Source organism: Aythya marila (genome assembly GCF_965140915.1).
Source record: "Aythya marila genome assembly, chromosome: 2".
NCBI classification, from domain to species: Eukaryota; Metazoa; Chordata; class Aves; order Anseriformes; family Anatidae; genus Aythya; species Aythya marila.
In genome coordinates, this window is record NC_139043.1 from 27,121,083 (window position 1) to 27,133,266 (window position 12,184).

The 12,184-nt window shown below is 35.8% G+C and overlaps 1 protein-coding gene across 1 annotated transcript in view; it reads right to left on the reverse strand.

The window, feature by feature from the left end:
- COL28A1 (collagen type XXVIII alpha 1 chain) overlaps window positions 1-12,184 on the reverse strand; it is a gene marked incomplete at both ends in the record, with an annotated part of 63,635 nt that overhangs the window by 25,782 nt on the left and 25,669 nt on the right. The window contains 8 exons of the mRNA XM_082755060.1: window positions 2,336-2,404; window positions 3,063-3,134; window positions 5,623-5,694; window positions 6,802-6,870; window positions 8,263-8,331; window positions 9,445-9,513; window positions 11,028-11,096; window positions 12,072-12,140. Of these exons, the coding sequence (XP_082611186.1) occupies window positions 2,336-2,404; window positions 3,063-3,134; window positions 5,623-5,694; window positions 6,802-6,870; window positions 8,263-8,331; window positions 9,445-9,513; window positions 11,028-11,096; window positions 12,072-12,140 (558 nt within the window). The remainder of the gene's footprint in view (window positions 1-2,335; window positions 2,405-3,062; window positions 3,135-5,622; window positions 5,695-6,801; window positions 6,871-8,262; window positions 8,332-9,444; window positions 9,514-11,027; window positions 11,097-12,071; window positions 12,141-12,184) is intronic.

A 12,184-nucleotide genomic window follows, 5' to 3' on the forward strand; every position in this document is an offset into this window, starting at 1 on the left:
ACAGACTGGTGTAAGGCTGGTGTAACCTCGTTTCTGCCAGAGGACAGCAAAGAAATTCAAAGTGCTGGCAGACAGGATATGTTCAGAAAGGTTACAGATGCAATGGCACACCATTTCAAAGTTGCAGGCTCCACAGACTTCTACGAAGACCCAGGAAGTAACTTGCATTTTTCTTCAAATATTGCCAGAATAACTGTTGGCAGTCCTAGCTCTGCCAGTGACTTTCCTAGAAAGCAACGAGGCTTAAATTTCACTTTTCGTATGTTAACCCTTGGTTCCTGATGTTTAATCTAAGGCAACAGATGTTTCACTTTACATTAAGGATCATAAAAATAAAAAAGATGGTTTTCAATTAAAGTTTTCCTTTTTTTTTTTTTTAACAGTAATGAGAAAGTCAGTATTTCAGGACTTTCACTAGGGAATGAAGATCAAAGGTTCTATCAAAACCATGGAACAGCTGTAACCATGAGAGGAATATGAGAAAAAGCAGCTATCTAATGTTACTGTCTCTGTATTGGTAACAGCATAATGGTTGTCAAGGGAAATGAAACTCAAATCCCCAAACGTGGGTGTAGCTTAAAATAAATAAATTTCCAATTGACACAACCTTGTCCAGGGGTTAGACATCTAGTGATCACCCACTACTACAGCAAATACTTGGAGATGTAATAAATAGACCTCAGACCATGACAACTCCCAGCACTGAAAAACATGCAGTTTTCCTGCACAATAATTTTATAATGCCTTGTATTCTTTGAACATCCTGGTAGTGAAACAAATACTACTAATCACTGTACTTTCCACAATGCAGAGAGAGTATGGACGTGCATAGCTTTTTATATTTTTGAGCAATTGGCATAAACATAGGTGATATTTATTGAAACAAAGGTATAGGTATTACTATGGAACTAAATAGGCAATTTTTCTAAAAATCAACTTACATAGTATAATTACCCAAACTAATTGTTTTGATGCATTAGTCACTGCATACAAAAGGTCTGACATAAAATTTAGTGAAGAGCCTGAAAACACTTTTACAGACTCCAGAGGACTTTGGATCATGGCTGGTCTGCTAAGAAAGTGGTATGAACTGTACTGAACTGAATAAAAGAGTGAAAAAGATAATGAAGTCTACAAAGTTATTATTATTCAGCAAGAATGTCATCAAAAGGCTGACTTACATGTCTTCTCAAAAATGCCACATTAACCAGAAAAATGGCACCATGTCAAGAAGGCAGACGGGTGTTCTGAAACCTGCCTTCATGCAAGTCATGTGTTATAAGATGACACTTTTATTTTCCTGACATAATGTTTGGCACGTGGCTATGATTTTAAACCTATATAAGAGAAATGGAGCACCTTGCACTCCTTTTTTTCTTCTCTGTGGTTCCATTTTTACTGCAGGTGCACCCTGAGCTTCTTCCATTCTCTCTTTTCTTCATCTTCCATACACAAACAAGTCCAAAACAAATCCTAGTCCCCTGGGCTGTCCTGTTGCCAGGCTGGTAAGTACATTGTGTATACAATATCTACATGTGCATGTGTGTAGGTTCACATATATTTTTACAGAAGAAGAAAATTGGGGATGAAGTGACTCCAAAGTGGATGGATATCCAGTAGTGATTATTACACCAAAACTGAAGAGCAACAATTAATGCTGAAATTAACTGGGGTATTATAAAAACAGCATTGATTCTATCCATAAAATAAAAATGTGGGCAATAATGAATATTCAAATGGTTTTAATGCTAAGTCAGCATATTTCACTCAGAAGGACAATTCACACCCATTTCAGGTACATTTCAGCCATAGATAAAATGAGATAGATGTAGCTCTAGGTATCTGGCGTATGATATTTCATTTTAAATAGAAAATACAGTCCAGTTATTCACTTGGAAGTAACATACAAACAATCACCTCCAAAAAAAATTTCTACATCAGCATATAACTCCCTGGAAGTGTCCATAGACACTTTTCTGCAGGGGCTTACAGCTGCTTTCAGGAAATCTTTAGTCTTTACAAGAAACAAACAAACAACAAAAACAAACAAACAAAAAAAAAACCACAAGCATAAGTAAATGTGAAATAAGATGATTTCAACATGATTAATTTCAAAGGAAGACACCCACTAAGCCCAGCACCATGTTAAATGGCTTCCAGACATACTTCATTAATTTTTTGGTACTTTTCAGTACTCCTTACCTTTAAAATTCACTCAGATTTGCTACTTCCAAAATAAATTTTAACTCATTTAGTTTACATTCTTTAACTTTGACAGAAATGTGCAATAAAAATTTGCTGATCTCTGGTCTCCAGCAAACATACAGATAATCACCTTTGGTCCAGGTGGCCCCTGAATAGATGATCCAGCTACTCCAGGTGGCCCTCTCTCTCCTGGTTCACCCTGTTACAAAACAGTATCACCTACATTTAAACAGTTTCATTTTCTGCACAAGTAGATAAAAGTTTTTTCAACACTTCACATTATAAAAATATGTGTAAAGCTTTAGGTAAAGATGGAAAATATTTGGGATAAAACAGTCAACTTTTTTCTCTTGTGGTTCGAGTTTCAAGCTTTAAATAACTATTGGTTGAACTGCGTATCTGATTTTTTTTTAACTGTAATTATTTGTGTGTGTGTGTGTGTGTCTCACTTACAAAGCCAATGGAATAACCAGAATGCTTGGATTTTTTCAATTTCCTCTCCATTAAGAGACACACAAAATTATTATTACACACAAAATACTGTAATAGAAAGTTAATGTTTCCAAGTCAAAATCTGCAAAATGCTTGTCCTTAGAAATTTATCTTCTCAGTGCTTGAGCATAACTGTAAGGTCTATAATTATATGATTACCTGTTATTTTTCTCCTTAGGACTCTTATTTCATTCAGGACAAACAGGAAAAATGATGGAATTACTTCTGCTTTTCCTTTTTTTTTTATTTTTATTTTTGTGTTGTCTCAAAGCAACAGACATTTGAGAAATCTGTACATTAAATATATCCAATAGATTCTTGTACGATGTACAAAATGAAGGGTTACCCTGAAAGAACAAGCTTACTTTTGGTCCAGCTGGGCCTTGCACTCCTTTATAACCAATCAGTCCTTGGGATCCTTTTTCTCCTGGGTCACCCTGATGGAAACAAAGCTTTTGTTTAAATCACAGCAAAGGTTCATTCACAACTGCATGATGCCCACAATTAGAAAGGTATTTAGATACTTCGCTCCAAGTGAAATCCCACTCATTTTTAGAATCTGCCCCAAAAGTCCCAAATTTAACTAGGTAGGAGATAAAAGCATTCGTTTGTCTACTAATACACCTTTCCAGGCTTTTAATTTCATATTTAGAAATCTAATTAGTCACCTAATTTCCTTTAGTTCCTCCTCTTGCCCTATCAGCATACTGAAATAATTTTCAGTAACCTAACTTTAATGAAAATTCTGTGCCAAACATTTAGAAAACCTCTACTGTCTCATTAACTTTAGTGTCTATGTTCATAGTCTGATTTTCCTGCACTTGTTCAGGCTAGGGATCATATCTGTCTCCTTTAAATCATCAGTTAAAAGGTAATTGCAACTTAAGATATAACGAATGAAAAAAATATGCAAGAATTGGAACTATTACAAAAGAAGTCCTTCTAAACTTTATAGTGCTTCTCAAGTGTGCATGCTAAGACATACCTTCTGGCCTACATCTCCTTTGCCAGGGGGTCCTTCTGGGCCTCTTGGACCTTGATCTCCCTTTTCCCCCTAACAGAGATTAAATGGTTAGTTTTTATTTAATTCATTGTATTGATTCCATCAATGATTGGACTTACAAAGTCTGCATAAGTACTTTCCCAAAAAATGTCAGTTAAAAAACTGGTCAAAGAAGAAAATATTCTATCTTTTTACCTCCCACCCCCAAACCTCCTACAATCACATTCCTTTTGCAGTAGAATTCCATGTGTATACTCATATGTGGAAGATAAATGTTTGCAAAGTTATTAGAAACAGTCTGCTGACCAATTCTGAGACAACCAACTTTTAAGAAGCAGTAATTTTCTGCATTTCTATAGCCAAAGGCCAATCCAGGCTTCAAATATTAGCCAGAAACATTGCTTCAAATAATTCACAAATAATCTGCATATTACATCATGCTAAATATTTATATATAAATATGTATATTTATATACATATAAATATATGAAAAAATATTTATGAATAATATTGGTCAGAAAACCTGGCTTCAGAAAACCTGCAGGTAATACAGAAAATGAAAAATAGATTTAAATGAAGTTTTAACTTCTATCTCTGATACAAGCTGTTGATGGATGTGTTATTATAGAGCCTGCTCATGATACTGGTGGCTACCATTTCTGTGAGACAGTTCCCACCTGCAGAAAACTGCTATAACATCTCTGTGCCCACTATTCACTGCAGACATCCAACTGTTCTTTGCATTGTCCTGAATACACAAGGTAGCTGCTCAACTCTAACATTTTCACTTATAATTAATTACGACAGCAATAGTACCAAGATGATCATGAGAATGGCAATATGTGAAAGAAAAAAGAAACCACAGCATGCCCAAATAAAGAATCTAACTGTGACCTTAGCTTAACATCTACTCTGTGTTCTGATGTATCTTCCTGATACACTGAGAGGTTTATTTCTAAGCACTTTAATAGCAGGTGATTTCATTTTTTTTTAATTAAGTAAAACCAGAAATGTTATGTATTTATCCATAGTGGGAAGCTTATGGCCTCAGACTGTCACTTTTCGAACTCTTACATGCACTGCCCTTGCAGCTGAAAAAAATGTGAAGTTGCATCCTTAATAGATGGTTATTAGAGGTATTCAGCTACTTTCTGATTAAAGACAGTCAAAAACTGTTGATTTGCTTGCACTGAATCATGTTCAGTTCATCAGTTCAATATGTTGGGCAGGTGTCACCCTCATTTAAGAGCTGTACAGCAGCAGAGTTTGGAGACCACTGGATTGTCTGCAGCCATTCAACAATCAGCCAAAGCACTGAGTTTTGCTCACTCAGCAGCTCATTTTCTTTGGATAAAGTAGAATTAAAAGAGAAAACAACTTTTTACTTGGAGAGCAACTTCTTACTTAGGCAAATAATGATAGGATATTTTTTTGCAATATGGTTGAGTTTCTCTTAAAATCTCAGAATTTCGATTGGAAAAAAGGAGCCCTGGTTTCAGTGTTTTCTTATAGTTTCTGTACCAGGCTAGGGGACTTCAGCCACAGCTCACAACCCTACTAGATGGAGGGTTACCGTAGGTTGCACCAACTGGAGCCAGACTTCTAGGTGTCAGGAAAAAATCTAGGCAGGCCATAAGACACGAGCTATCTGTTCTCCAAGAAGATTGTGAAAATTAATGAAAATCAGTAGCCCACAAAAGGCAGGACAGGTAAAACATCTACAGATTCAGATGGCAGCCACTGTTAATAAAATCTGTTGGAAACTTTCCAACTAGCATAATCACTTTTCCCTAGCAGAACTATTGCCCCATGCCCTCCCCCAGGATGAACTGCTTGTCACTACATACCTGTAAACTGATAAAGATTGAATTTGGTATTCTTTCATCTATAGCTTTCACATGCAGAAAAATATATTTCCTTACCTTTTCCCCTGCTTTTCCAGGGTCTCCCTGCACCCCTCTCTCTCCTGGGACTCCTGATGGACCTATATCTCCCTTGAAGAAGAATAAATAATTGCATCTACACACATCATATTTTTATTATTATTATATAAAATATTTCTAACAGTGCGCTAAAATATTAATTCATTACATACAATATTTTTGTTCAAGTAAAGGTTGTTATCCCCAGTTAATTATTCTATAGAGCCAGAAAAATGTGAACTTTAAATTTCTCTTAAAGCCTTCCACCTACTTCTTAAATCTTTGTTTTATATTAAATAAACTTGCATTTTTCAGCAAGTAAAAACATGAATTAAAACTATTTGTTATTCTGTGCACAATGATAATGTGATAAGAATGCAATTTACTTGAAAAGTCAAGCATTTGGGATTGAAGAACTGGTCAGTTGGACTGGCCTGTCCAATCTAATCATTTCTCTCATGAATCTACATTACAGTCTTTGGTTTACCTGACTTAATGATATTGCATTGCATGAGGTGAATGATGCTCATAGATTGGCTTGTACCCAAAATCGTGTTGGTTAAAGACTGCCTCTCTTGTTGTATAAACTGGTCTAGGCATTACTTTTAAGACAGACCTTGACACAAATTGTTGAAAATGTCATATGAACTACTCCTGCAACATGCTTCTTCCATGATCCTTGGAAAAATCACTGAAATCAAAATATCCATGTTATTTTAGCCAATTTTTGGGGAAGCCCTACTTGAAATGTCAAGGATCTGATATACAGGTTTCAAACTGGCAGCTGAAGTCAAAGCTGTAAATGTTTACCACCTCTTCTAACACACAGGCAGTATGAGCACTGCTGTCACACAGACTTTTTTTTTCTTTTCTTTTTTAATCACTGCAGAGGAACAGAGATAGTAGAAGCCTTCCAGAAGGCTGTAGAGATAGCTTAGAAAAACTGGAGGCAAACTCTTTCAGTTATGGATGCAGTAATGACTTCAGGAGAGAGGGTGAGAGCCTTAGCACAGCATTTTGAGTTTAAAGGGTTAAAGTGTGACATTAAGGGAATATCTCTCACTGAAATTCCTTATTATTTTGATCATAGTCAATATATAGCAAAAAAAGTCTACTTCATTTATCAGCAACAGGGGAAAGAATCAGAAGACACTAAGAAGCAGTTAAAAAGAGGTTCACTTTAAGTCCTCGTAATCCAGTTGCTGGGAGTCCTGGTTCTCCTTTTTGTCCACGTTCACCTTGTTGACCCTAGTAACAAAAAGACTTCTGTTAGACACACGAATATAATTTGGCTTCATTCATTCCTTGTATTATCTCACCAACTGTTTTACACATAGAGGTGGTCCAATTTTCAATCAAGTGATTTTTGACTGTAATATCCCATTCTGTCAAAACTCCAATAACTTGTAGAAGTGCATCTATTTTATTTATTTATAGAAAGTGTAAGTGAATCATGCCATATTTCTTCTTGTTGTTTTAATTCATTTAAGTATCTTTTATTTTCTATTTCCTACTGGTATATCAAAGATTCTGCTGTCACTGTAAGAAAGATGAATCCAAATAAAGAAAAATCAGAACCTCAGTTTAAAGGAAAGTTTTGATCTTGCAATTCTTCCTTCTAGTAGTTCTAAAACTATTTCTAAAGAAATTGGAATTAAATTTTTCAATTATGCTTTTTAAAGTATTTTTTCACTGTAGAGAAAATGTCTTCAAACATAACGTATTGCAGAACTACATCATTTTCCCTGCATTGATATTAAACACTGTTGCTGTAACTGCTACTTACAAGCCAAAGTAATGTCCAGATGAAAATGACTGTATTTCTCCCTGCTTTTGATGGAGTGACTACTGTGATTCTTCCGCCAATCAAGGTGATTACTAAGCACACAACTGCTTTACAGTTTATCAGTTCTTTTCATTTGTTCTCCTGAATATTTTGTCAAATTCCCTTTTCACCCTCATAGAGTTCTCACCTGACACCATATTGCTGGAGGCTTGGAGTTTGGCAGCAGTAATTTTTTACCTTACTTTCCTGTTCTCTTCCTCCTTTCCCTCTTGCTATGGTGCAGCATCAGCTACTAAATAAACTCTAAATAAGTTCTTTTTTTCTCTCCTAGTGTTTCTAACTTTGGTTTCATCTCTCTCTCATGGTCACCATGGAAGGCTGAAGGACAGACAAGCATTGCAAAAAAGAATTGGCCTGATGAGATCAGCCATAAGTCTCCAAACCATTGCTGCTTTACAGCTAAGTTGCTTAGTAAAATGCTAAGAACAATGTGAATAAGACACCAAATTGATTAGATATAAACATGTCTGAAAGTCACTTTGTTTAAAAAGTTGTGTTCATTTGGAAGCCAAAATTTACACTGAAAAAGGGGTGGATGTCAGCCGAAGCCTTATGCTCTGGGGAACACCTTAATAAATGAGTGTTTTTTCCTTGAAGAATCAGAAGTAATTGTTATCTCCAATTAACAAGCTCAGCGGTGAACATATCATCAAAACACACTCTTGAAAAGCCTGGCAAAGGATACATTGCTTGCTGCTTCTTCCTAGTGTTATATATATATATAGATATAGATATAGATATAGATATAGATATAGATATAGATATAGATATATATTAAGTATCTTAACCATTACCTTTGGACCTGGCAGACCAAAACCTTTGGATCCTTTTGCCCCAGGATTTCCTTGTGGACCCTGTACACCCTATAAATCAAAATAAATGAGTTAATGCATTATATTTTTCTACATTTTAAATTCATCATGAGTCTATCTTTCAGTTAATATTTTATCTCATCTTCGTCACTATCTTGTGGATTTCACAGCCTTATCCAAGTGTAATGACTACAATTGCAAGCCTTGCAAAATGCAAGCTTTATTACAAGTGTAATGACTACAAATACTATTCAGGGATAAAGCCAATGGGAAGTTTCTCAGTATCTAAACCCCAATTTACTGGAATGCTGTAAACATGAATAATATTCTTTCCTAAAAACAAACAAACAAACACACAAAAAATGCAGAACAAAGCAAAACACACAAAAAAAATATCTTTTTGGATGTTTCTGTTGTTCTGCATCCACCTAATCAAGGCTGTTGACAAACTTCAACGGGGATTGAAATCCAGATGTGGTGGACTCTTACCTCATGAAGCCCCTACATGTCATTGTCCAAGCGGTGCACTTGATTTATCTCCTATGCAAATTATTATGCATATTACACCATATTTCTATTTTCTTAATCCTAAAATCATTCAAATCAGTTGTAACCATTAATGTCAAGATGCTTTCGCTGAAGACTAACTTCATGCCTTTTAAAATGCAAAAACACTGAGATTTTTAACGTCTTCAAATCAAAATTAGAGCTCTGATGAAGTATAAAACAAAAAACTATGTACAAATACATACATATATTACATTCCCAAAGTGTAGGACTGATCTGATAGTTGTTTTTTTTTTTTTTTTTTTAAATAAAGTTTGTAGCAAAGCCATTTGCTCTTAGAAGAGCAACAGAGCTCTTCCATCTTTCTCATCCACTATGGCCACAAGAGTAGACAAACAGGATTAGAATTAAGAACAGTCTTCTTAAATAGGAGTTATAGTATGCAGTATTTTTGATGAAATTCATTATATGTTGCTGCTGTTTAATTCTTTATAAAAAGACTAGAATAAATGCAGGACAGATTTCACACTACAGCTAGGCAGTTTATGGGTGTCTTCTAACTTAACAATGGAACAGACAAATACCTCACTCAGGTCATACTAGCTGCCTTCTTCATATCTGCAGCTCAGTGTCTGCCTGTTCCTGATTCAAACTTACCTGGCTTCCTGGATTGCCTATTCCTGGTGGTCCTGCTGGGCCCTGTGGTCCTACTTGGCCTTGTTCACCCTGTATTGTATAAAAGTATTCCAGAGAGCTAAATTGCAATAAACTATGTTAGCTGATTAGTACATTTAAATTAAACACAGAGCGGTAGTCCCCAGACTGTATGATCTTGAGGTTTGCTGCTTCTGTTTGAGGTAAATGAGAATTTTGAATGCCTTAAAGTCTGCTTATGGCAATTCATCTAACACACCTCTTCCTTTCTGCAAACTCTATTGCATTTGTAACATTAGACAATCACATCTAGAGGGATCTGCAGCTTATCTTTCCAGACTGAGATTAATTTTGCAGATTTTCTTGTATTGAAATATACAGTTGCTTGCACAGCACTCAGAAGAAAATTTTGCAAGTGTAAAAGAGCAGCTAGAGGGTATTATTTTTAAAGAGGAGCTAGAGAGTATTGTTGAAAAATCTTTGTCAGGTGGTATTGTACAGCACTTAAGGCTGGAATAGTGGAATTACAGGAGTTCCTTTGGGTATTGAAAGTGGCAGAGACCCATAAAGGTGTCCGGGAAGTGGGACAGCAGTCCCTTCAAAGCAATAGTTAATTTAACTTACACCAGACACTCTTACATATTGAGATGGTCCCAAACACTTACTGCCCTGGCTGTCACTGCATTTTTCCTACATAGACATGGGAATAAGACAGTTTGTTTCTTCTCAGGTAATCAGTCTTCCTGTAACTAAAGCCTCGAGCAAGATGGTCTGGAAGGTGTTCATTGACCATGCCTCTTACAGATGGGCCACATCAGACCACCTAGGTTTCCCTGAAGATCTTGGAGATCCATTTGACAGAACAGTAAGATGAATAACTTCAAATCAAACTTCCCACATCTGAGAAACACTCCCTGTTGACTAAACTGTAGGTAACTCTGTATGGGAGTGTCATCTTCCCCTCTCACAGAAGAGAAGTGTGGGATAGTGAGGAGAGCAGGAGTCATGGGGAAATGCAGGAAGGCAAAAAACAGGGAGTAGGAGTAGGGCTACATCACTAAACCATGAGAAGGAAGATTTGGATCAATGTCTCTGCTCTACATGACATTTGAGCGTTTTTCATCAGTCATCCTCTAGATCCATGCAAGTTACAGGCCAGAATCTCCTCAGGCCAAGGGAATTACAATTGTTCTGGATCATTCTTTGAGGGCCTGGGTGCCAAAAAGCTAACTAATTTCAGAAGCCAACGTGTTCATTGCCTGTCCCAGGTCCATTAGACTAGATAACCCAAAGGGTTTTTCATTTTTTTAAATATTTAATTTAAAATATTTTAAGTACAATATTTCTGAGATAATTTTAGGAGGAAAGTAAATCAATTTCTTCCCCCAAACTCCCAGCTGCATAGAATACCGTCCATAGTGCAGTTAACTTGTATAGATGAATGCTATGAAGTTTATGAAGCTGCATTGAAGGAGTACCTCAGATACAAGCTAAAACATATTCTCGTGTTGTTGTTTGAATAATTCATCATTAATTTACTATAAATATAACTATAAATATGATCAGGAAAATACTCTGTGTCTCACCTTGTCACCTTTGATTGATTGACCTGGCAGTCCGGTTGGACCAGCTACACCTTCAGAGCCTTTTTCACCCTAGAAATAAGTAACAGTTTTGTAACTGTATATGGGAATTTATGAAGGAAACGATCCAAGACAAACTTGTCAACACAATGTGGGTAATGAGGAGAAAAGTATTCCTTTGCAAAAAAACAAGAAAAACAGCCAACTAAATTATTAGTTTTACAGAAAAGTTACAATTTTACAAAGTTACAATTTTGGTTACAATTCATAATGTACTTCATCTGTATTCATTGTTTCGTTGAACACAGGACTTCAAAAGGAGAAAATTAAATACCATGAAGTCAGAAAGTACATTTTGAGAATGCGATAACGTGTTCATTTTGTAAGTAGATAGAGTAGTTCAGAACCTTCTGGTGCAAGGACATGGCTAACGTCTTTTCCTTAAAAGGAAGAAAAATCTGCTTTGCTTGGTAGCTCAAGGCTCTGGAGAATCTTGAAGCCACTTAAAGAGGGATACACTTTGATGAGAAACCCAGTTATGATTCTACCATAAATCTTTGCTTGTTTATACTTATTTTTAAGAAAAGGAATGTTCACACATATTAAATTGCCACGTGCCCTTAATGAAGTAACTGTCCACAGAGACTCATATAACCCAAGTTTTAGCTTCCAAAAAATGGTAAGACAGAACAAAAATACTTCCTGAATGTTTTCTTCCAATAAAAAACATAAATAGCTAAATAGTCTTTCAGAAGACTACTTATCTCATTAATGCTGGTGAAAAAAGGTATCTTGGTAAATACATAAATACGAGAATCATTAACTTCTTACATTTAGAGGGACACTGCAACTCTTTTGTAATTATCTTAATAGAGCTTTTGAACTAGGAGGGGTATTCAGAGAGCACAGTGATTCAGAAGACCAAGATCTACCATACATGTATGATATTTTGTACCACTAAAATGATCAGTGCTCTTAAATAGCTTAGGCACTAAAGCAAATTTGTCCTATGATTAAATAATTTAAAAAATGTTTCCATAAAGCTACCTTTTGTCCTTGAATGCCCTCTCCTGGTAGACCTTTCTCACCTGGCAGACCATCAGGGCCACGTGGTCCCTGTAAGAAAAGAAAAAAAAAAAATCAGATGATATCAGCAATTA